Below are 25,664 nucleotides of genomic sequence, written 5' to 3'. Positions count from 1 at the left end.
AAGAAATCGTTCGATATGCTATTTTTTATGATATTGTGATTTATATTTTAAATTCTTTTAAAATCATAGAATTATTATTTTAAATTATATTTAAAATTTTTTTAAAATCATATAATTTCGTACATATTAAAAGCTTTGATTCTTGCAATAATGAAAATAAATATTAAGTCTTTGTAGAATTTTTAATATTATTATATTATATTTTTTTTTATATATATATATAAACCAAAGATCACATTTGATTGTTTCCGTAAGTTATCTTACATAAGTACATTCTTATCAATATCAATATGAATATCAAACACAGCCGCTGCGTACTTTAAAATAGAAATTATTTACGATTTGTGCCTTTTTGATAATTGCTGACATTATATATAATTGATTATAAAATTAACGTTTTATGTAGTTTCAAAAAAACTATGATATGTCAGCTTTTCCAATTTAAAATTATAAAAATAATTTTCAAATAGTAGTAACAGAAATATTTAAATATTTATACCCCCTGGTTGCATAAATATTTCGTTTGAGTAATATTTCTTTAAATGCATATATTTAAAAATGATCAAGTTAATAACTGCAATCGTGGTTCTTATTACTATACATATATTTATTATACAAACAACGATTTCAATTTCGCTCAAATTAGATATAATCCAATAGTATATAAATAATTTTAAAGAATTAAAAAAAAAATGCATGCTTGTTACTGGCATATCTTCTTCCGTCGCGGTTATTATATATCTTGAAGTTTAATATTTAATAGTTATTAAATGACTAATCAAATCGTCCAGAATTTTTTAAAAATATAAATATATTTGCCAGCTTTCTTGCATGTGCTATAGAATAAGTATCCACATCTAATAATTAATCATTAACGAAACTAAAAAATTAATTAATATAAATTGAAATTCGTTTTTTTTGTCTTAATTCATAATTCATAATTCATAAAGAAAATAATATAATTACTTTTTCTGGAATTCCTTTAAAATTATTTTAGGAAAAAAATTTAATATGCTCTATTGCTTAAGAATTCATAATTTTAGTTTCCTTTTTTGAAATTGACCTGCATCTTACTTATAATTCAGGTCCAATTTAAAAAGTACTTATGCTTCCAGATTAAGGTATGTAATACACAACTCTGTGATATATAAAAATAAGTAATCATAAATTTATTTGATCATAAGTCAGAAAATTATTGCCTTCCTTGATTATAATATGTATACTTTTTATGTAAAATAAACTATTATGATATATGCTTAAAATCAAATAAATTGAAAAACAATCTTATGAGACTAAATTAATTCGTACTCACATTTCGCCTATCACGTATTTTCATAATCAATCGTACGTATAAAAATGTGAAAAATCTCGACATTTTTATTCATTCATACTTTTCTTTAGATTATTTAAATCTAGTCAGTATATATTATCTATAATACTAAATCCATTTTTTCTTAGTCTTTTATAATTATCGATATTTTAAACGCTTAAACGCTTCATTTCAAATCACTTCATTTCACTATCAAAATACTTCAATTTCTTATCTGGTATCAAAAATACATTTACAGATCTATACAAAAAAAAGTATCTTTTTTAAAAATTTTATAATATACCTCGTGTACAACATTCGTAATAAAAACATAAAAATTACTCTTACTTTTTGTACATTTTTTACAAAAAATAAAATCCTAAATTTTTAACGCCGAAAGTTCGGATTGTCAGTTTGCCAACCTTTTGCATTTGGTCCAAATTGATAAACTAATCTTTTACCAAGTACGGGTTGGAAGATTTTACTTTTATAATAATACCTGAAAAAATTTTTTATGTGAAATATCTCACGTTATATCATTATTAAATTAAATGTTATAATAAACGTTTTAAAAAAATTACCTCATTGCTCGGCTCAATTTTTCATACGTCATTTTTGTATTTCCCTTTCTTGAACCCCATCGTTTTGCGACCTCGTCGCTTTTAACGAAACGAAATTTTGCCTGAGAATAATCTTCCCAACAGATTAAACTTGGACATGTTTCGCGATTACGTAACAGGTCTCTAATGAACTCCCAAAGCTTTCCTTGGCTGGTAGCTATATAAGTATCATTACACACATTAATATTATATAAATTAAAAAATACTTTATACGATACTTACCATTCTTTTTTGGTTTTAATATTCTTGGTCTACCCGGTGATCTTTTAGTAGTGGAAACGTCAATACTATTATTATCTGATTCTGCATCTATGAAAAGAAAAAATTTAAATAATCTATTATAAAAAAAGTTATATTTAACTAAGTTCAAAGGATTCATTACCTGATGTACTGCTTGATGAATTAATTCGCGTATATTCGTCTTCGAAATGAGGATGAATGGTATCAAGTGGTGAAACTGCAATTATACAAATTCTTTTTAACAATTAATGTTTTCCAAATAAATAATTAAAATACAAAGAAAATAATATTTCATACATATATATATTATTTATAATTAATATAATTTGATGTTTATAAATGTTTAATATTTTCAATATTCGCATAATAATTATATACATACGTACACATATGCTGAGGAGGGAGTAAGTCATAGAGCTTATCTCCGTATGCGGGATCGTGAGCCTTAAAATCGTCTTTGGTGAAGGTGATCAATTCGTTTCCCGGTACAGCAAGACTATGTTGAATTAGACTATATGGTTGTCCAATTGTAGATGCTGCTGTCATCAACCAATTTATTGTTTCCTCTTGACACCAGTTTTTAGTAGGTTTGTATAACCAACCAGTACCATCGATTTCATTATTTTCATCACCTAAGACCAAAACAAAAACATACAGTTTAAAGATAAAGAATATATGAATTTTATTGAAACGTATACTCTCTTGTAACATTATAAGAGAGTCACATTAAATATAGTATTATAATAACTATTGGAAATATAAATATTGGTCAAACAAAATAATTCTTTTTATCAATTACCAAAATAAAATTTTTTTCGGACAGGTTCGTAACTACGTGTAGCATTAGTTTTTAACGTGACCAGAGTGTCCATATCAAGTACAGAATGATCATCGTCTTCGTTTGGATAAAAAAGCGACGGGTATACCTGAAAACATAACGTATTACAAGTAAATCCGAAACGAAATCGAGTTTCTGCGTTAATGACCTTGTTGGTGTCTTTAAGCGTTTCATCCTTTTTTATCAAAGACTAAAAAAAAAAACGAGATCGCGACAATCTCGTTCTCTCAGACTGGCTTATATATATATATATGCATGCTCAGTGAAAATATATATTTTATATTTACATCTTGATCCTTAGTGCAATATCTGTGTTGAATGGATGTTAATAATTTATAATAACTAACCACATGCCACTGTTTCAAATTATTCATTGTCCTTTTTTTTTAAGTATGTGTTTTGAACAATTCTTATGATCAATGATAATTTTTTATTGCAAATAATATTTTAAATTAATATTGTAAATTATGTGTAATCCAATTAAATCAATAATTTAATCAATAAAAGTGATTCTTTTATTTACAGATATTATATCATATTATATATTTATAAATTTTTTCCTATGGCATATCTTTATCATACTTTTTTTCTATTTTTTGAATATTCGATTTAAAAAAAAAATATCGTTGCACATATTACTTGAAATTTTAAAAGTATTTATTGTTTTTTGAAAGATTGTTTCAAAAATTTTACATCAATGTCTCATTGAATCATGAATTATAATTAATTATATCAATGTTTATGCAACTATTTTCCGTGTCAATAAAAAGTGATACGATATCGTCGAAAATATTATTTCGTAAAATCGACATTTTATTGCTTTCACAAATCATTTCGTTAAATCTACAATCTGTTTATTTCACACCAAAGTGTGAATGCTTATTGAATATAGACACTCGAGTTTCATTTTTCGTGTGTAGAATAATTCTTTAAAAGAAAAAAAAAAAAAAAGGAAAAATAAAAAAAATTATTTAAAAATCATTAATCATTTAACATGTATATCTAAACATTTTTTTGCGTTTTAAATTATTTTAGCATTCTTTTTGTTTGATACATTAAATATATAAATATTTATACATGTATACACGTATATACACGTGTATTTAAAATGTCTCGTAATTCATGGTACAAATGGAGTCAGGGACGTTCTATGGCTTAAAATAAGACGAAAAACAACAATAATAAAATTATATTTGATGCATCGTTTTCGAAAAAAAAAAAAAAATCATTTAAAAATCAAAGAAGTATAGATTTACTTAGCTGATTTCTTATATAATAATAAACTATTTTATGAAAATTATAAAATAAAATTTCTTTAATAATTTTAAGATATCATTTCTGAGGAAATCGAATTTGAAAATTCATTAGTGTATTCAAAGTGATTAATTATATACTATAGATATTCTAATTGAATATTCTGAAAAAAAAAATAAAGTCTTAAACAATAAAATATTATTTTATATATTTTATTTATTTTTATATTTTTATAAAATATCACACTTAGTATTAAAATTATTCAATCAAAAATCGATCATATATTATTTAATAAATTTTTAAATTTGATTTCCTTAGAATTCAAATATTTTATAATTTTTGTATTTATTTTAGACCATTTTTCTAATTAAGTATCGAAAACTAACATTATAATTATTTTATTAATTCTTTAATTTTTTGTTTTAATTTCAAAATATTTAAGAAGCTATCTTTTATACATGTAAACTTATTAAATCAATTTAAATGATTTTATAAAATATTTTATAGTAATGCGCTTCTCTTGTATAAATATCAAATAAAAATATATATATATATAAATATATAACTTAAAAAGTTTATTAAAGAAAACCAAATTCGTGTGCATAGCAATAGAAAAACTTTTTTATTGATAACACATGAAACTCGTGTGTTTTCTTTTAATAGAAAATATAGGAAACGTAGATAAATCAGAATCATATCGAATAAGCAGAAATATTCTATTCGAAACGATTTCGATTATTCAAAATTGAATCTTTTTATCACTGTAATATAACTCACCTCCTCTAACGTTTTATTGTAATTATCGAACAGATCCATATTCGAGATTACTCGATTGTCAAACTGAATTATAACTTTAAAGTCTGTTTTTCAATGATATATTTTCTACGATAAATTATTGCGCTTTACGCAAAACTGAACAATAAATGTATATCATAGCACGTTGCGAATAAATCGCATCACTGTCTGTCGAAAAACAGAGAACAAAATACACAACGATCAAAAAACACCACAACGTGATGTTACGGTGATGTCGCACAACGCGATACTGATCGTCGCCGAAGTGTCTCTCAATCTCTGACGAAGACGGCGTCGCTAGGTCGCGATGTGGTGATGGTAAAGACGTCAGCGGGAGTACCACAGGAACGGATAGCGCGGAAGAGCAGGTTTCAACGGGGATTTCCCGCTCTTTGAAACTGGCCAATCACTGGCGTCTCGTTTCACGCAAGCTGACGCAATAATTGCGGATACACTCCATTGGCGGCGGTCTTCAAGATACAAAGAATTTGAGACGAAACAGTCAAAACAGTTAATTTGACACCTGAGTGACTTTTTTTTATTTTGTATATGCTCAACAAGACCGGTTCGATCAATTTGTGTGCTTTCGATTATATACGAATTGTTCTCTCGCACATGAATGTTAAATCAAATTTCATTACACGAATAGAATAGAAAAATTGGGATGTATAAAAATATTATTTCGAAAATTAATTATATGTGTATTGTATAATATCGTATAATTGTATAATATGGTATATTTTGTTAAAAGGAAAGAAGAAAATTTTTGCATCGTGAAGACAGAATTTTTAATACATACGTATATGTATATATAATTGAAATAGTAGACATATGGCGTAATAATAGACATATGGCGTAATGTATGTATGATATTCAGTATGTATAATACTCATAGGAAATCCCGTCTTAATATTTTATTCAAAATTTTAATCGTAGAGTAAATTTAATTTAAAAAAAAGAAAAAAAGATTTATATTTAAAAGATTTTTTAATATAAATTTGGACAAATAGATGTTATAATTCATATTTATAAATATAATGCTTAAATACATTTTTTAAAAAAAAAAGAATTGTAAGATATTTATATTAAAGGACGTTATTTATATTAAAACGTGATTTGATCGATATCAATCTTTTTTTAAGATTAAAAGATTTTGTATCCAATTGATTGTAAAAAATAATTTCGTAAAAATAGAAATATATAAAAAATAATAATTGAAATTTAATGAAATACATATCCATATTAACATTTTCAGTAAACTTTTCATTAATAAAAAAAAAATAATGAAAATATCATTGCAAATGAATATGTTATGATTGCAAACAAAATTTCACTTAGCAGTTTAATATTTTGATTTATAATATAATTAACTTGTAATTTATTTATTTGATAAAATTACATGCATATAATTAATTTTCTTATTTCTACTATCTCAAAATCTAGTTATTTGTAAATTATAAAATATATATTGTGAAAAGAATTTTTCATATTAATAACTATATCAAATAGTAGTCTGTGATTTGATATAAAATCAGATCTGCAAATTATCTAATTTTCACGAAATATAAATTATTATTGAATTTTAATTTGTTTCTGAATTTTTTTTTTTTAATTTATTATCTAAAAAGAAATAATGATTCGGCAGGTAAAACAAACGAACATAATCGAAAAACGGTCGGAAACAAATTTGTCGCTGGAGATGAATGTCTCGGTGATATTGCAGCCGACGATGACATTGAGATTTAAAGATCTTACAAAGATTTCATTTTTTTTTCTCTCTAACTGCGTTATTAATAGCATCACGTTGTTCCTCGCATAATTTAGATAAAACGTGTAAGAAAAAAGAAAATGATACTCTGCAATAACGTGTTTTATGTGCATATCAAATTTTCCTAGAATGTTGTGTTACATTTATGTATATGCATGTATATAATACTTGTTCTTACTTGTGTGTCATTAAGATATATATAAATTTGCAATCGCGTAAAAATTGTGCCTTTCGACCATTGAACGAGTAACGAGAAAAGGAAAATATTTATTTCCAAATTGAAAAAAAAATGTGTATATCTTTCATACGATACGAAAAGTTTATTTATACAATATTTATTTTGAAAAAAACTCACATTGGCGACGCCTATGTATTCGTTTATTTATAGTACGCCACGATGTCTCGACATCGTGGTGTGTAAACATGTTGGTACTACCATGGACTTTATTTTACTTTACGATGCACCTTTCTCTTTTTTTCTCTCTCGTATGTCTTCTTTTTTCTTTTTCTTTCAATTACGCCTCTCTGCGAATAGGAAGAACTCAGTTTTTATCATAACCGCAATGAAACTCCTAAGGATTACTAATAACTTATTCGAAGAATTGTGATCATACATACAAACCTTGTCGAGATTTGATTTGATTATATTGGTTCTTTCGAAACATTTTATTTCCTGTAGCAAAATTGAAAATCGATAAATAAAGAAAGTGAGCAAAATGAAAAAGAAAGAAGTAAAGAAGTGAATTTAGAAATGAGAGAGGTTATATTCATTCTAACGCTAATGAAGAAAATCGTGATAAATTTATTCGATCAATTTCAAACGATTGTAATATTTCTCCATCTTAAATTCGTTTATTTTTTTTACTGAATTAAGAAAATAAAAAAATTCTTAAATCATTTTTACACTATCTTCTGGTTTGCTATTTATTTTATTTTTTTGGATTGGGGTTCTGTTTATACGTAGAATGAATCATAGCTATCTAATAAAAATTGAGATAAGTTAAACTAAAATAACAGTTGGAATTTCCTTGTTGAATATAGATGCACAAACATTTAATTATATAATTATTAATTACTTTTTCACTATATTTTTAATTAACTTTAAAATATAAATGTTTATATCTTTTAAAATTAATAAAATATTTTATAATAATTTTCTATAAAAACTATAATTAAATCAAATTAAAATGTTAATATTTAAATATCCAAGTACAATAAATTGATTGAAGTTTTATAGAATTATTTATTTTATACATTTTTCTAATATTATATAGAAATTACATACAATCAACAATATTAAAAATATTGTCAATAGTATTGAGAATAATACAGTATTTACATTTTTAATTTACTTTGATTTTCTTGAAATCGCCTAATATTATAAAAATCATTTTTAAAATTTTTATTTTTGATAAATATTCTTATCAGTGCTAATATAGGTTATAATAAATATTTCCTATGCAATTATTGAAATGAAGAAAGTATGGATAATGATTGTCCATTTCAAAGCATTTTTGATCAATTTTTTTTTGAATAAAATTTTTCACGTATCTCGATTTATTTTATTTCTTAATCATTGATTTCAACTATAAATTATTTGTATGCTTTTGTATTAAAATCAATTGAATAATTTTAATGCAGAAATTTTTAATATATAGAAATAAGTATTTGTATGCATAGAAGTACGAACAAGTACTTGCAAAACTTGTTTCAATAACTTTAAATATCTCTGTTATTTACTGTTAGATAGAAAAATATTGTCAAGAATAATTTTTTTGTAGATACCAAATTTTCAGAGATTTCAATTCTATATATATTTTTTAAAATTATAGTTTTTTTAATAGAATATTAATTTGTTTATTATTATACGAAAGAAATATATAATTAAACGTTATAATTACATTCATATTAATGCTTTTTTGTTCCATGTAAGAATATTGTCAACTTTCGAATGAATTTTATTCAATATGAACATATTATATGCATAATATCTCAATTTTTTTACAAGGCAATGTTAGCATACATATATTTTTTGAATAAAAATAAAAAAAAATTCATAATTCATGAAAGATTTACGACAAAAATATGAAATAATGAATTGACGTTTCATTTAATATATTTATTCATTAAAGCGTTATATATCTGCAAATATGGGTAAAAAATTTTGATGAAAAAAATTTAATGAATAAAAATTAATACGTGTTTAAAGTTAATAAATAAATAAAAAGAATTTTTGTGCAATACCGATCATAAATTTGTACAATTTATGATAAATTCATTTTTCTTCAATGTAATTTTGTATTTTTTTTATAAATTTTTAAAGTAATTTTTTATTATTCGATACTTACGAAATATATTTTATTATTTTTATTTATAAAACATGTTGACATTGTTCTATGAGAAAAATTGAAATCCTTTATACATTTTTTTATATAAACGTAATTTCTGTAATTCATGGAAATGCAAATTAATATTTAATAAATAGAATAAATTTCGTAAACAAAATATATATACATGCATATATCAATGATAATTGTAATCGGTTTACAGACGTAGATACAATGAAAGAAATAAAGGAAATTAAGAATGAAAAGTTTCTTCCTACTCTTTTTTTTTTTTTTTTTAAATATAGTAATAATATTTTATGTGTAAACATAATTGAACTTCTGCGTAATTATATGCGTTTCGAAACAAGAAAGGTCATTTCAAAGTGTTAAACAGATTCATAATTTTAATATTGATGAAAATCGAAAATTCTTAATTAACATAATTAATAATTAACTAAATAAAAAATATGCGCATTAGAAAAAAAATTCAAATTATAAATTTCTAAATTAAACTTTCTTGATATATCAATTGTACTTACTATATTAAAATAAATACAAACATGTATTTATAATATTTATATATAATATATAAAAATAAATTATAAGTATTATTCTTTTTCTGTAAAGAAAGTATATTATTAATAATTTATCTCTTATGATAACAAGTAGAACCAGTTCATTCTTAAATATACTTAAAAGGTGCTTACATACGAGAGAAATCACATCTGTAAATAACAAATACTTGATAGGTGCGTGCGCATAAGATCACGTGGACGCGGGTACTATGAATCATTCACAATATCTATTTCGCAATGCGCCATCGAAAAGACTGCAAGCTTAGTTTCTAAGAATACGAATATCCTCGGGATGTTCCGTTCATTATCATTCCTATTACATTCGAGGCATTTACAATTTTCTTAAGCATTTAATTTAATTAAAGATTACTATTTTAATCGATGTTCAATTCGATTTTTAATTTGAATTTTTTTTTGGTATTCAAATATATCAATTAAAAGACTTAAAGTTTTTTTTTATAGAATATCGTCATAATTTTAGTTTTTAATTATATAATGATCATTATTTTCTTGATTATCATCAGATAAAAATCTTTTTTGCTAAAATAGTTTTCGATATATATAGCTTCTTAATACTAGCACTAGAAGTCATAATATTCTTGAAAATTATTTTGATCTTAAAATATCTTTTAATCGAAAAATTAATTTAAAATTATTCATTTAAAAAATATATTATTCAATAATTATTCAATAATAAGTAATAGTAAACAAATTCTAATAATATGTAATTGTATTTTTTTTTTACATTCAATATATATTTAATAATAATCATATTAATGGGATTTGTTGAAATAATTGAATTTTATCGTTTCTCTCGGTAAAAGGAATTGTAGACTGGGAATTCGTTATTTTTTCTTTCAACACGCGTAATTAGTTACATGAGATTGCAACGCAATACTGAGAATTTTATATACGAGAACTTGCCTAAATGATTCCATAAACAAATGTCGCGTCATCTATAGGTTAAACAAGGATGCTAAATATTTTATTTATAAACGTATTCCTCCCGCATTTGTACAGTTTTCAATAAATCTTTATACCATCAAACGTAGGATGAAATATTTATGAGCATTCATGAATGATTGATACAAGATTAAGAAGTTAAGATATAGTTAGTATAAAAATTAATTTTGTGTTCCTTAGAAAAAATATGATTATTTAAAATAATATTAATAATATATTAATAAAAATAACATAACAAACTATTTAATAACAAAATATTATATATAATTAAATATGTATGATATATTTTACAAATTATTAATAATGAACAAATAAATTTGTAATGATTTTATATATATGTATAAATTACTTTATTTTTCATTTATCATTATTATTATCAATATTAGAATTATTATTACAGTCAACTATGAAAGTCAATATCAAAGAGATAAATTAGTCAATCTAAATATCATTGCATACTCTAACTATAAAACATCATTCAATTTGCATGATTTAAAATAGATATTTCGTTAAAATTTGTACAAAACTAATCAATTATTTATATTTTTATTTTTTATTATCATCCGATGCAATTTGTGATGCAAGATTTGCAAATTTTGCCATATAATCAACACTATTTTCTCCCATCAGGCACTGCATATGTGAAACAACCTGTAATATATAATTTTTTATTAATTAATATGTAATATATTTAATTTTATTAATTTCATTATCAATATTTACATCGGATGATGGACGATTATCTTCTATATTGTCTTCATTCTGAATTCTTTGTGAAATCTTCATAGGAGATTCTAGTTGACCTAGAAAGCTACTTAATGAAAAATCTGCTACCTGGAATTTAATATTAGTTGTTAAAAATATTTTGTTTGTTTCATACTCTTTTAAAAAAAAAAAATTTACCTCGCTATTCAACCATTGATGTTCTCCCTCTTTAAGTATTTGTGTAGCACTTGTTATAATGGAATTTGTAGGTTTTGAGTCTCTTGCCACTTCAAGTTCATCCAATAAATTTTTCACTTGTGATTCATTTATAATTATAGATGACGATTTTTCATTTTGATGATCATTAATATTCATAGAAGAATCATTTATTTTATTTTCTTCTTGAGGATTAGATATTACATCTTCTGATGAATTATTTGGTGTAGATATGATAGGCAAAACCCTTTGTACAATAAGGCTTTTTTGCCTCACAGTTCTGCCTCGTTTACTAAAACGTGTCTTAAACTTCTGTATTTCAAAAATAAAATTATTTTATAAATCAATATTTAATTTAAAAAAAAAAATACAAAATCAAAACGAACATCTAACTGTGTTTTGAATGCATCTGGAGTTCCAATTTTGTGATAAGTTTGTGGAATTAAAGGTCTTCTGAAAGTCGATTCTTTTGTCGAAAGAATTCGAGAGGAGATCACAGTTTCGTTACTCCCAGAAGTATTATCATATACTTTACTTGTGCCATATCTATGTTTTGCTATAGATAATAATTTTTGTAAAGTAAGACATAGATTGTCGTTGTGTAAACTTGTTGATGTAGATTCTCCAATGTGTTCTCGATGATTCCAATCCCACCAATATTCCAATGTTACTTTTGATTCGCGACCAAACTAGAAGACTTAGAAAATTAGAAATGATGCGTTTCTGATGAATAAAGTTCTAGTAATTTTAAACTTTTATTCAACATAGATTTAAATAAAATGTATACCATTAAAAAAAGATCTCCTACAGTAATAGTGTTTGCTTCTTCAATATTCCATCCTTTACGAATTCTTTCAATAGTTTCTCTGCCCGGAAATCCATTAAATTCTGTTTGTTGTTCTAGACTAGAGGTTTCGGAATTATTAACAGTCGATGGTTTTTCCGAAACATTACTACCAGATTCTATCACATCTATATCACTATTATTATCTGGCATGATACAATTATCCTCTATACGATTCATACATTTTTTATCCATTTTATTCTTCTTGATTCCTTTTTTTCCAACACCTTTTAAATATTGTACAGATCCTAACATATCCATTCTGGAACTTTTCAGACCTAAACGTTTTTCATAAGAATTTAAACTAACACTATTACTAGTGAGATATTCTCCAAGATTGACCATTGGTAATGCAATTTTACTTCCTTCAGGTGGTGCCACTCGTAACAATCGAGTATCTTTCATTTCGTTAGTAATAGCATTTTCTACATTAGGGAACTATGTTATATGTATAGGATTTTTTTATATTAGATATTTTTATTATAGGATACTTTTATATTTAATAATTATTTATAATTAATTATAATTATATATATAATATAAATAATTTATATTAATTATTAATTATTATTAATTATTAATTATAACTTATATTAACAATCTTGATTATGAAAAGGATACTGTATTATATTTTGCAGGTCTCCATTTTTGTTGTAAAAATATTAATAAACTTGACAAACGTCTTTGTATAGGCAATAAAGTGCGTATTCTTGGATTCATTGATGATGCTTGTACTTGCCACCATGCCATATTATTACGAGGTCTTAATTCAATTGTTATTCTAGAAGGAAGTTTAATTTCTTCTTGCCAATCTATGAATTTAACATTATATTTATTTAACATTATAATATTAAATATTTCTTGAATTATTATAAAGTTTTAATTATAAGAATACCTTCCAATTGATTCAATTTTCTTAATGCTCTACATATAGGTGTTTTAATTCTCATAGTTTTTCCTCTGAGTCTAACTTGTGTTGAACCCCAATAAACAAGTTCATTTAGTTTTAAATGTACTTTTTCATATATTCGTGGTAACTTTCTTCTAAGTTCACCATAATTAATTAATCCATATAATTCTTGTGAAGTTTTTTTCACATCTGAAATTAAACATTAATAAAACATTTATTAAATAAAAATTAAATTATGGCAGTTTATTAATTAATTACCTTCTGAAAATTTTAAATGTTTTGATATTTTTAACCAAGTTCTATAATAAAAATGTCTTATTTGTTCCTTATTTTTTATTGCAACATCTGGCAAACCTTTTTTCTTTCCTTGATTTAAAAAATAACTTTGCAAAGCATCAAAGTCTTTTCCATATTCGTTCAATGCTTTGAAAAAAGTATTTTTATCTTCCATGGACCATAATTCACAAGATCTTTTTAGAGATCTTACTTTTACTTCTGTATTATTTTCTTCATCCTTGGAATCTAAACATAGATATAAGCAATTTCTTATAATTATAATCAAATAAAATTTAATTAAGAAATTATTTCATTATCCATTTTATTGAATTTTTTTGATTAATATATATATATCAATTAATAGTACAAATACAAACCTTTCTTTTCTAAATTATTACTATCACAAACATCTAATTTCATTTTTTTAGTTCCACGAACGACACGAACTTGAGTATTCTTGGAATCCGTGGATACTTTCGTTTCCGAACAGTTTTGTACATTTTGGGATGAAACTTCTTCCTTTTTGGTAATTGAATTGATTCCCTGAATTTCACAATCTTCGTTTTTTGTATTATTTTCCATTCTAATGTCTTCACAAAAAATATAAAGCGATCTCAACAATTTCAAATCCTTAGATGTTTCGAATTTTATAACATATTAAAACATGTATTACTTTGATCAACAACATTGTTAATTTATGATGAAAAATATTTGTATTATAACTTGTAGCATTAATATCATAATTCAATCAAGAAATTGTATAAAAATTCGTTTTAACATAATTAGATTTCGGAAACAAACGTAGCAGTAATTTATTGCTGCGTTAAAACGTAATTACATTCATATGTACACACAATTATGAACACAAGCTTTTTCAAAGCTAATACTCATTAATGATCCAAAAGAATCTAATTTATATATAAATATAAATACAACGTAATCGAAAAATTACGTAATTATGAAAATTTAATGATGTTGAATTCCAAAACATGATAGATACTCGTACTGTGCGTTCTTACAGATTATACAATTCTGAGCGTGTTTTCGAGCAGATCGAATATGTATCTGTTTAAAATAAAATCTAGAAATTAAAAAATGATAAGCAATTTTTTTATAAGCAGATACATATTATAAAATTATCCACTTAATTAAAATAATTATCAGAATAATTAATTAACATATTTGTAAAATTCTTTCCAAAATATCAAACAGTTGTATCATATCATTACTTCACTCAGCAAGAAGACATTTTACAAATAATTTTCGCGCTACACTGGCGCTAGTAATAGTTTACTGTGCAACTGCAACGCTAAGCCAATAAAATCATACGAATAACCATACAAGGGGCCAATTGAATTTTTTGTTTTTTACATATAGAAAAATATATTGTTGTTTCCGATCTAAATTAATAATTTTTCACAATATTGTTCATGGACGGTGGCCTTGATAGGAAAACTCGACACACAGCAGAAGAGCGGAGTGTACTTAATTAATAAATCAATCGATTTATTTTAAAAAGAGATTTCGGACATTGACCGACGCCTTGATGGGGTTAATAACGATGGTGTGTTACTCGGTTGCAGAGCTGCTAATATCATAATCGATCACGCGTGTTATGCACTCGTCAAATTGCATTGCCATCCCGGTTTTGATAATTGTAACCTTGGATATATTCACTATTGCGGGTCTACGTCAAAGGTGACAACGGGCCAAGAGTATTCGGTTTTATTTGACTTGTAGCAACTGCGCAAGGGGGGCGCGAGGTGTCAGTGACAAGGTGTAACTAACCTTAAAATGCGATCATCCGTGATTACTAATGTGATTGTACTGTTCGGATTGCATTTCTTGTATTGGTGTTGCAACACAGTAGATGCTAGCGGCGGGGCCCTTGATGCGAGTTCGAACTTTCAGTCTGGCTCCACTGGAAGTTCACATTCCAAAGTCACAGCATTCTCCGCCACACTCACAGATGGACTGGCACAAGCTGTGGCTCACGAAGCTGGTAAATTTTCTCCTCTTTTTATTAATGTTTTAATCGTTGTCTAAAAGTATTATTTAATTTATATTATTGTGTTTATTGTGTTTTTTAATTAATCGTTTTGTTTGTTTTATTAATTCTGTATTTAAATTTTTTATATGTATATATAAATTTTTTATGGAGCATGTATTTAATTTGTAGGAAGAAGTTGGGTTTGATTTGCATTATCATTTTGTGTGAAGATATTCACGAAGCTTAAAAAGAAAAATTTAAAGTTTTCTTTTAATTTGGTATTATTATTAGTTACAAAATAGATAAAAATGTGTTTATGATAAAAATTCATGTTAAAAAAGATAAATTTCATAAATGATCTAATCATTTTTTTTTTAAAGATAATTTATATTTTCATTTAATAACAATATATCATTATGCAGATTTATTTAATGTCTAAATTAACAAGACTTTTTCACAATTTTTGTATTAATAATTGAATGAAAAGCTTCTTAAACATGTTTAACAGGTACAAACATAATTCTATAAAAAATGGCACCTGTATAACAAATTACATATAATCATAAACACATACAATCAAACGTAGGCTGTTTAATTTATTACAGGTTCTGATACTTGTAACGATGACCTAGCTTGTCTTACAACAATGGCTTCTCATGATCGACTAGGTTTGGAAGCTATCAAGTCACTCCATAGTCAACTAGATGATGATGCCAATGGAAATGTGGACCTATCGGAGTCAGATGATGTAAATAAATTTCTATTTATAATTTATTTAATGTAATTAAAAAAAAAATTTTTTTTCATAAGAAAATAAAATCTTTTTAGTTTTTAAGAGAAGAATTACAATATGAAGCTGGATATGAAAGAAGACAAAGGGCTTTTCATCATAATGATGATATGCATATTAGTGTTCGAGAACTTTGGGAAGCCTGGTTAAGATCAGAGGTATTATCTAATATGCTCTTTTAATATTTTAAATTCTTTTGATATTTTATCATTTTTATATATTTTTTTTTTCTTTTACAGGTTCATAATTGGACTATAGAACAAACATCAGAATGGTTATCTTCTAATGTAGATCTTCCACAATATGTTCCTACTTTTATACAACACCGTGTAACTGGTGCTACACTTCCAAGGTGACTTTTTATAAAATAATATATCATTTTCATATCATACAAAAATTTTTTATATGAAAATATATCTTGATTTTTTTTCAGATTAGCTGTGAACAATATGCATTATTTGACTAATGTATTAGGCATCAAGGATCCCATTCATAAACAAAAAATTGCCTTAAAAGCTATGGATGTAGTTCTTTTTGGACCGCCAAAGGGTAAATAATTCTTAAAATATCTTTCATTAATAGATTCTTTAACTAATTATTTAATACTTTGTTGTAGATACTGGACATAGTGTGAAAGATTTGATATTAATAACATTATTATTTGGCGCGCTTATTGGTTGCTGGTATGCATATCAGCAGAAGAAAAATTCACAAAAACATCTTCACAGAATGATGAAAGATATGGAGAGTTTGCATAAAGCAGAATTAGCATTGGAAGACTTGCAAGTATGTTATTTTATTTCTATCTTACCAATATTTGATAATTTTATATTTAACTTTGTTAATATTATAATTTATGGTTTTTTTACAGAAAGAATTGGAAAGAGCACGAATGGAACAAGAAAGTGTAACTACCGAAAAACAGAATTTAGAAAAACGTTTACAAGATGAAAGTGTAGGATTACATGCTTCTTATTCGGATCTTGAAGTTTCTCAATTAAAAGCAGAAATTGAAGTAAATATTTTTCTTTATATTCTTATATTTTATATTAAATGTTTTTTTCAAGATGTAATTAATTTCTACTCGACAGATGTTAAAAGTTGAATTGCAACGTGCAGAGGGTGAACTTGAAGACAGATGTTGGTCTCCTCCTCCTGGATTGCAACATTGGCTACAATTAACTCATGAAATTGAAAATAAGGCATATACAAAGAAAAAAATAAGTGCCGAAAAACAATTGCAACAAGCGCGAGAAGCAGTAAGTAATGCATTTTTTTTTGTAATTAAGTAAAATATTTTTATATATTAAAAATGTGTAATGTAATTATATATATATTAATTTTATTAAATCTTTGCTAGTGTGAAAAACTACGAAAAAAACGATCAAGTTTAGTAGGAGCATTTGTTTCAACCCATGGAAAATCGATTGATGAAGTTGACAAAAGTATAGTGGAAGCAAGAACTGCATTAAACGAAGTCACCGCTGAATTACAAGAAAGAGTACATCGTTGGAAACAAATTGAGCTCTTATGTGGCTTTAATATAATCAATAATAATGGTCTAAGCTATTTAGAAACTGTTTTATATAGAGGGACACCCAATGGGCGAGGTCTTGGACTCAGAGGTATATATATATTTATGAAATCAAAATTTTTAATTAATATATATATTTATTTATTTACATATCTGAAGTATTTTGTAATTCATAAATGATTTTTATATTTTGATATAATTGTTATTAACATTAACACAAGTGCAACATTATCAGTATTTTGTATAACAATTTTGATTTAGTTTATTATTTTAATTCTCATACAATTTCAATAAATTTTTAATAAATAAAACGTAATAATAATATAAATATCTATCATCATTTATTGTATAAATTGATGTTTATAGGTCGACTCAGTAGTCAAGATGATTTAGACGACGAAGCAAGCTCAGTGTATTCACCTTCATCATGTGGTGCCGCAGGTAAGCTGGAAACGGACTTCCACGAGCATTTAGATTGATAATAACAATGCTCAATATTGTACATATTGTAACTTTGATACAATGACATTTACCATATCTAAATATTTTTCACTTTTTGTTTTTCTCTTTGTGTCTTTCTTTTTTCCCCTTTCTCTTCTCTTTTAATATATATACATATATATATTTGATATGGACATTGTCTTCGAAATTAATAATTTACTAACTCGTTTGTCTTCCTAATAATAATAATTTGAATTTTTTCAATTGACATTAATGTCTCTTAATTAGTAATTCTAGTTTTATAACGTACGTATGTATTCGAAAAAATAAATTGTCATATGTACTCTTATTCGAATTGAATTCTAAATTTTTATTAGTGTTTTTTAATTACTTTATAAATTTTAAATTGATTTTTATTAAATTTGTAAAGTAATTTATAAAAATTTCTTAATGAAAATTTTGAAGTCAAATTTTCACTAAAAAAATTCACGTGATGCCTTAAAATTCTTTTTCTTTTATAAAAAAAATAAAAAAATAATGTTGACGAATCGTAAAATGCGACTGGTTAATGTCACACATTACGAAGATTTTAATATTTTATATAAAGAAAAAAAATATATTTAAGAAAAATGTAAAAATATATAAAAAAATATATTTTTAAAAATTAAAATTTTTAATAAAAAAAAATTAATAAGAAAATTGAGATTTACATTACAATACATAAAATTGCTCAAAAAATATTGACGTTTTATATATATATATATAAAATATATATTTATTATATATATATTTTAAAACATTTTTGTATTGTTAAGTTTGATTATGTTCTTGTTTTGTGTCTGTTATATAAATTATTGCATAAATTACGCTGTAAATGTTGTTGATTCGTTGTTTTGTTTTTTTTTTTTAAATTTACTCAAATTGTTCAATATTGCTTACACAATTTTTTGTGCCTTTTTTCCAAACTAATTCTAGTTTTATAAAATTTATTTATAACTTAAAATGAAAGTATAAATACTTTTTATATGTTTGAATAATTGTATTAACAACTCGAGTTGTTTTTATGATGAAAATACAAAAGTTTCTTGATATTTATTATTTCTTAGATTATTATTTGTTTATGTTATATTATCATTTGCTTCTAGGGATGGAAGAAACTATACTTAGTGGTCCAAAAAAAGATTAATGAAGCTACATAATTAAAATTTTTTAATATATTTTTATGCATATTATTTATCTTGTACATTGTACGGACACTTATTTAAAATTTAAGAAAATTATAGTTGTTAAGAGATTGTTATTATTATTATTATTTGTCAAATAATTACATATTGATATATGTAATATATGAATATTTATTAGTATATATTACATTAAAGTAATGTGTGACACGAATAAAATCTTTATAATTGAGAGTTCATTATGTCAAATAGCTGCTTATAAAGCTTTTTCTTTGACATAACAATAAATTCGAAAGAGCATCAGCACATCTTTTAGTGAAATCTAATCAGGATTTGTGTGCAGGAAAAAGGAAGATTTGAATTAAAAATGTTCCCTTTTCCTAATCAAGATTGTCAAGTTTTAAATAATGGCAAACCTTTTGATTCATTGTTAACTTTAATACATACATTTATATATACAAATATAACTGGAGCAATGTATAATCGCTATATAATTATAGATATTGAGTTGTTTTTTACAACTACCCATTCGTATAAATTATAAAATAAGAAATTATGTGATGATAGTTTGAAGAAAGAACATGACATATTTTTGTATTAAAATTTTCATAATGTATCAAACGAACGAACAAAGCCCCAATTTGGTGGTGATAAAAAAGATAAATTTTTATAAATATCATTTTTAAAAATAATATTTGTGTTATTCTTATAAAAACAAAAATTTTCAATTCTCTTTTTCTCAATAAGGAATACGTGTAAAAAAAATGATACGAAAATTTAACCTATAAACAAAATTTAACAAATAATCAAGGAAACAAATATAATTTATTATTTTGCTTTGAGTCTTTTCAAAGAAAAGAAAATTTCAAATATATATTAGAATCGGCGAATCTATCTTTAACCTTGTTTTTTTTCTTAATAAAATTCAGAATATCTACCAATCCAATTATTAATCTGCGTAATTTGCTGTTATTATTAGATGAATTCTCGTCTCGATCACGACTTTGATTATTTGCCGATTATTCAGAGCATCGTGATTAAGTTATAATAAGCTTTCAAGTTCGTTCGTTTTTAATATGCAATATATCGAATAAGGCGATTAAGATGCCAAACGCGATAATTATTTAATTATTACATATTTAATAAGTTTTCATGATCGTTCATCACTTATTGTATATTGTATTTAATTAGATAAAAACACGAAATCGCAGGGACGATTATAATTTTTATCTATACTGATTACTTTGCTAGTTTTTTTTTTTATCTCGTTTTAGAAATCGCGAAAGCGTTTTTCTCGTTTTCACCAAGAGCACGTTTCCAATTTTGCCAAATTCGTAATAAATGTCGTTGCACAACATAGTTTCGTATTAATAGGTTCGAATTAAAGACGAACTCAGCATCCGATCTTAATTGGACGACCGTGTGTTTACATCACTGGAGGTGCAATTTACTTAGATATTTTCTTCCACGTAATAATTCTATCGCGATTATCTTTCGCCTTATGGGATGTTATCGACTTGATTTAACGATGAAAGATTTTATTTGTTCAAGATTATACTTTCCATCAGAGATGTTACTTCTCGTTTCTATGAATTTTTTTTTTTTTTTAATTTAAAAAAAGATACCATTTTCTAACACTTTGTTTATCTTTTATTCTATCACAATTAATACGCGCAAAATATTATTATTATTTCCAATCTTTTTCCGATGAACGAATAATGAATTTTTTTTTTTTTTTAAAGAAGAATTATTACGAGTTATTAAACGATCGAAAAATTTCAATTTTCTCTATGTTTATAACGAAATAAGAATTATAAGAAATTGTTTCTCGCTAAGGAAATAGGAATTGTTCTAAGAAGTGGAGGAAACCTTGAAGAACGTTGAAATCTTTTGATTGTAATTTTAAATCATTAGGTAAAATCGCTTGTCTGCAATATTTTCTAATTCCTAGGATTTTATTAAACGATAAATGATGCCAAGAAAGAAATTCTATTTCCTGGGAAGATCCATGTCACGTTTAAGATTAGAGTCAATTAAAATTAGATGCGTAGATTATGTATATATATATATCGATCGAAAATTTTGTTCCATAATACTCGCATACCCTATATAAAATGCGATAATATGAACACCGTTCTCGCTTTGTTAAATCGAAATCGCGAGTCGAGCGGCAATGGAAACGGCTCTTCATTTTCTTCCATATATATTATTATATATATTAATATACGAGCATATTAACTACCAATGAATTGTATGTACACATGTGTATATGTATATACACGTGTGTAGTCCACACAAGAAGAACGGACAATTCGTGATACATTGTCTGATAAATTACGACACAACGTTATTATGTCCCCCCATTCAAACGTTTTATTATGCGTACGATTTATACGATCGTAGTTAATAAATCAAAAGCAATTAGAGAGCTATACGAAGATACTACTACGCGAGATTTGTTTATACACGATATTCAAAACGTTTTTAACACGATCGAAACTTTAATATGTAATTTTAATTTTAATTTTCTTTCTTTCTTTTTTTTTTTTTTTTTTTGCTTCGTTAAATTTTTATCTCGATCTTATTTATTCAATTGTTAATTAAATATACACATGTCGTGAATTTATTAAATTATATACGTATACATTTTTTTTTTTTTTTTTAAACGATTTACTTGAATTAAAATTACATATTACCGTAATTTTTATCTTAATCGTATTAAGATTGATAATATGTTAATCCTTGATAAAAATTTTCTGTAAGTTTTAATTCTTAGTTCTACTCTCTATATCGACTACCAGCTTCTTTGCGTTAGAGACTTAAACGAATGACTTTATGACACACACACACGTATATATATACATATATAAAAATCTATATTTTAAAATATTAAATCGTCTTTTAACACCGTATTTAACTTCGTTATGCAATAATGTTTCTTTATTGCATTATTGATCCGATATTAAAAATAAAATGAGAAAGAAAAGAAACTAGAAACTATTTATTGTCATAACGTTAAGCACACGTTAAGCGTCTGGCATGAAGGAGTCGATATAAACGTGTATTTGAAGCGCGCCAGAAATGTACCAATGAGATTTACAAATACTGTTGTTAAAATAACCGAGAGTCTAAAGGTTATCCGCGGGTTATTGAAAAAAGATTTTCTTCGAACGAAAAAAAAATATAAAGACATATTTTTTTCTCTCTCTCTCCTAGTTGAAATAAACAAAAAAGAATTAAAAATATTTTTCTCTGTATAATATCTTGTATCCTTCGTAATTATTATTTTAAATTAGCGGCACAGTGTATGGTATATATGGAAAGAAATTTTTATCAAATTAACGAAAAAGTTTTATCGACGATTTCTCGCGTTCTTTTTCATCAAAACAAGGGACCAAAGCGCTCTATGGCAAAGTATATATCTATATATATATATGTATAGTTTATATCGCATGCACAGAAAGTTCTCTTAGAATCCATATGACGCGTAGTTCGGAAGAATTTTTTTCTCGAAAGTAGATTCTGTGAATTCTACTAATCGTTAAATCATCATCAATTTCGTATTATCTGCGTTTTTTAATACAAGATTTACGAATATTAACATATATATATATATATAAAGATAAAAAAATTTATACTATATCGATACTATGGAATATAAAAAAAAAAAAAAAAGAAAGAAAAAGTATTATCTATTCTGTTGTTTCGTTTCTCTTCTTCCTCTTCACGAACTCGTGAATTCTGCATGAAATTTGACCTTTGATACCGTTTTATTCTGAAATCGGAAACATTAGCTTATTTGATTAAAAATATTCCTTAATATAGATACCTGATAATAATATATAATATGATATATAATATGTTGCTGAATCAATATTTCTTGAAAATTAACACTCTTTCCTAGCTTCTTCTCGAAATAACCTTCTCTCACTGCTATTGTTCTACTAAAATAATTAACCAGATTAGTTTATTTAAATTTTCAACCCTCTTCAAATTAATTTTTAATTCAATCGATGAATTCAATCGATATTTACAGATATTTACGAAATTTTTTTAATTAATTTATTCAAATATAAATTTTTATATCGAATCGAATAAATTCTGAAACAAGTGAAGAAATTATTTTAAAAAAACACTGGTTGCAAATTAAAGTGATGATATAATTGAGATTTTTTTTTTTATCTTCTGTATCAACAGGTACTGCGGACAACTTGACGTGGAAAGAATCGTCGGTTCCGCCGGACTCGTCGAGCAGCGAGACGGGAAAAGAAACGCCGCCAGAGAGCAACGTAGTACATTTCACGGTCGGCGATGCGCCGGACGAGCCTATCAGATCGTCCAATAAGGAGAAATCCGGCATTGTTCGTTCTTACAGCCAGGACACGAACATGCTCCTCCCTGTCGAGGACAAAACTACCTCATCATTCCTCTCCAAGACATCCTACTCGGAGAATTCGTTGGATTCGTCCAACCAGGATCGAGGAGGGCAGCAGAGAATTGGCCCGAACCCGTGCACGGTCCCGGCCTCGAGCGTAACGAGCATCAATTCCGCGAGCGGCCAATCATGTTCGAATAATAGGAAGGGGGCCTCGAGGGAGGGACAAGCGACATCGGCGGGCGACGATGCCGAAACATTGTCGACCGATTCGAGCTCCACCATGGACAACGACGATCCGAAAAAACGATCCCGCAAAATCCTGTTTGCGTTCAAGAGGAACAAGCCAAAGGTTACGTGGTGAAGAAGGGAAACCCTCTCGAACCTAGTCAACGCGACATAATAACGATATTACGCGGTATACTAATCCGTATTGATCTGTGCAACGTTTCTTACTTAATACGCTGATTACACTATCCGTGATCCGATTAGTTATTGTTATTATTGGGTATTATCGAGCCGCGACGTGCACTTAAAAGGGGGGGAAAAAAAAACGAGAAAAACACATACACACACACACATATACACAAAAAAAAAGAAAAATGGAAAAGAAAAAAAAATAGAAAATAGAAGTTTCGTCTCCGAGAACCGGTCGGTAAATCGATTAGCGATCACGCCCTGCCGGTACGTGTGTAAATAATATGTATACTATGCATCTATCACGTGTATACACATGCGATTAGAGAGACAGAGCCGTATAGCCGTGTAGAACATCGTTGGAGAAATTCATCGTCGACGACACTTTGGTCTGGATTATCGATGTTCGACGTTGAGCCATGTTTCGATGACGTTTATATCGAAAGATTCATTCGAAATTTCATATCAATATATTGAGAGATTATATACGAAAAATAAATATTTATTTTTAAACTCTGCAATATTTTGTATGTAATTCGTGCAATTAAACTTAGTAGTAGTAGTAGTAGTAGTTTAGAAACTTTAGGAAATTTCGTTTAATTGGTCTAATAACTAGCACGGTTGACGTGTATAATTAACGTTAAGGCTCTTTACGCGTCTACACGAGAACTATTTTAAACGTTGATTGATGTTAAAAAAAAACTTTGTTATAAAAAAGAAAAAAGAGAATTGTATAGTGTGAAAAGATATAATGGAATCGGTATATACTAATGATTAATTATAATAGTGTCGATGATTTTATTAACTAATATAAAGAGAATCAGACGTAATGGGTAATTTAATGAAGAAAAAACGATGTTCTACCGTGCTATCGAGTAGGATGTTTTTGGTGCCCCGGTGTGTCTCCCGTTTTGTTGCCAAATATTCGTTTTGTTCGCAAACGAGACACCACCAAGCGACGTCCTTATCTTAGATAGTTAGATTTTTTAAATTCGCGATGCCGAATTCTTTAACCACGACAATATTCTGATTCAGGGATGGGCGATCTTTAACACATTTTGCGCTTCCGCTTTCGCGTAACGACAGCTCTTTTTTTTTTATATTTATTTTTTAATTTTTTTTTATTTTTCAATTGACCTTATCCTGTAACATATTTCTTTCTTTTTTTTTAATTATTCATTTTATTTCATGTATTTAATCAATGCAATCAACTTTCAGCTTTTAATTAATTTCCACGAGATAAAAGAATCTCGATTCCAGGTTTCTCGCTTGTTAACTGAATTTTGTAACATTTGT

General features: G+C 25.9%; 3 protein-coding genes and 1 long non-coding RNA gene across 9 annotated transcripts; 1 reads left to right on the top strand and 3 right to left on the bottom strand.

Moving 5' to 3' along the window:
* Positions 1–201: 201 nt before the first annotated feature.
* On the bottom strand, positions 202–5,402 carry LOC552797 (ETS-related transcription factor Elf-5). 3 transcript variants are annotated; one of them, XR_003304651.1, is made up of 10 exons: positions 5,039–5,401; positions 2,969–3,095; positions 2,556–2,801; positions 2,312–2,386; positions 2,152–2,238; positions 1,891–2,086; positions 1,658–1,808; positions 1,313–1,570; positions 967–1,138; positions 202–880 (listed from the first exon to the last, which is right to left on the bottom strand). XR_003304651.1 is itself a non-coding variant. In XM_026440691.1 (7 exons), the coding sequence occupies exons 1-7, from the start codon at positions 5,075–5,077 to the stop codon at positions 1,697–1,699; spliced, it is 882 nt and encodes a 293-aa protein (XP_026296476.1). In that variant the 5' UTR covers positions 5,078–5,402; the 3' UTR covers positions 1,668–1,696. The 3 variants fall into 3 exon arrangements, 1 of the variants encoding a protein (XP_026296476.1); XR_003304650.1 differs by having other exon boundaries at positions 967–1,570; XM_026440691.1 differs by lacking the exons at positions 202–880; positions 967–1,138; positions 1,313–1,570 and having other exon boundaries at positions 1,668–1,808; positions 5,039–5,402.
* Positions 5,403–11,038: 5,636 nt separating this feature from the next.
* LOC726103 (protein cramped) lies at positions 11,039–15,565 on the bottom strand. 2 transcript variants are annotated; one of them, XM_001121869.5, is made up of 10 exons: positions 15,429–15,565; positions 14,018–14,230; positions 13,623–13,886; positions 13,350–13,553; positions 13,076–13,266; positions 12,398–12,892; positions 11,997–12,299; positions 11,593–11,922; positions 11,413–11,523; positions 11,039–11,340 (listed from the first exon to the last, which is right to left on the bottom strand). In XM_001121869.5, the coding sequence occupies exons 2-10, from the start codon at positions 14,220–14,222 to the stop codon at positions 11,236–11,238; spliced, it is 2,208 nt and encodes a 735-aa protein (XP_001121869.2). In that variant the 5' UTR covers positions 14,223–14,230; positions 15,429–15,565; the 3' UTR covers positions 11,039–11,235. The 2 variants fall into 2 exon arrangements, with proteins under 2 accessions (XP_001121869.2, XP_026296772.1); XM_026440987.1 differs by lacking the exon at positions 15,429–15,565 and adding an exon at positions 14,314–14,433.
* On the top strand, positions 15,064–24,884 carry LOC411739 (stromal interaction molecule homolog). 3 transcript variants are annotated; one of them, XM_395207.7, is made up of 11 exons: positions 15,064–15,642; positions 16,236–16,378; positions 16,459–16,578; positions 16,660–16,772; positions 16,854–16,969; positions 17,037–17,206; positions 17,292–17,435; positions 17,512–17,679; positions 17,781–18,045; positions 18,321–18,395; positions 23,774–24,884. In XM_395207.7, the coding sequence occupies exons 1-11, from the start codon at positions 15,435–15,437 to the stop codon at positions 24,313–24,315; spliced, it is 2,064 nt and encodes a 687-aa protein (XP_395207.4). In that variant the 5' UTR covers positions 15,064–15,434; the 3' UTR covers positions 24,316–24,884. The 3 variants fall into 3 exon arrangements, with proteins under 3 accessions (XP_395207.4, XP_006570264.1, XP_016767778.1); XM_006570201.3 differs by lacking the exon at positions 23,774–24,884 and adding an exon at positions 19,541–20,075; XM_016912289.2 differs by having other exon boundaries at positions 15,521–15,642; positions 16,217–16,378.
* LOC102654528 lies at positions 22,244–23,765 on the bottom strand. Its single transcript, XR_001703025.2, has 2 exons — positions 23,406–23,765; positions 22,244–23,351 (listed from the first exon to the last, which is right to left on the bottom strand). It is a non-coding gene; the product is annotated as an uncharacterized LOC102654528 (long non-coding RNA).
* Positions 24,885–25,664: the final 780 nt, after the last annotated feature.

This window comes from Apis mellifera, linkage group LG5 (genome assembly GCF_003254395.2).
Source record: "Apis mellifera strain DH4 linkage group LG5, Amel_HAv3.1, whole genome shotgun sequence".
NCBI lineage: Eukaryota > Metazoa > Arthropoda > Insecta > Hymenoptera > Apidae > Apis > Apis mellifera.
The sequence above is the reverse complement of the archived record's forward strand: the minus strand, read 5'-3'. Positions and strand labels throughout refer to the sequence as shown.

What these genes read in the sequence shown, in the direction of transcription:
- LOC411739 (XM_395207.7), top strand. Translation starts at nt 15,435, where the DNA reads ATGCGATCATCCGTGATTACTAATGTGATTGTACTGTTCGGATTGCAT. An exon ending in AGCTGTGGCTCACGAAGCTG is followed by an intron (nt 15,643 to 16,235) that starts GTAAATTTTCTC and finishes AATTTATTACAG; the next exon opens with GTTCTGATACTTGTAACGAT. An exon ending in TTCATCATGTGGTGCCGCAG is followed by an intron (nt 18,396 to 23,773) that starts GTAAGCTGGAAA and finishes CTGTATCAACAG; the next exon opens with GTACTGCGGACAACTTGACG.
- LOC726103 (XM_001121869.5), bottom strand. Translation starts at nt 14,222, where the DNA reads ATGGAAAATAATACAAAAAACGAAGATTGTGAAATTCAGGGAATCAAT. An exon ending in AAAATTGAATCAATTGGAAG is followed by an intron (nt 13,267 to 13,349) that starts GTATTCTTATAA and finishes TTAAATTCATAG; the next exon opens with ATTGGCAAGAAGAAATTAAA. An exon ending in GACCTGCAAAATATAATACA is followed by an intron (nt 12,893 to 13,075) that starts GTATCCTTTTCA and finishes CATATAACATAG; the next exon opens with TTCCCTAATGTAGAAAATGC.
- LOC552797 (XM_026440691.1), bottom strand. Translation starts at nt 5,077, where the DNA reads ATGGATCTGTTCGATAATTACAATAAAACGTTAGAGGAG. An exon ending in ACTCCCTCCTCAGCATATGT is followed by an intron (nt 2,387 to 2,555) that starts GTACGTATGTAT and finishes GTATAATTGCAG; the next exon opens with TTTCACCACTTGATACCATT. An exon ending in TTCATCAAGCAGTACATCAG is followed by an intron (nt 2,239 to 2,311) that starts GTAATGAATCCT and finishes TTCTTTTCATAG; the next exon opens with ATGCAGAATCAGATAATAAT.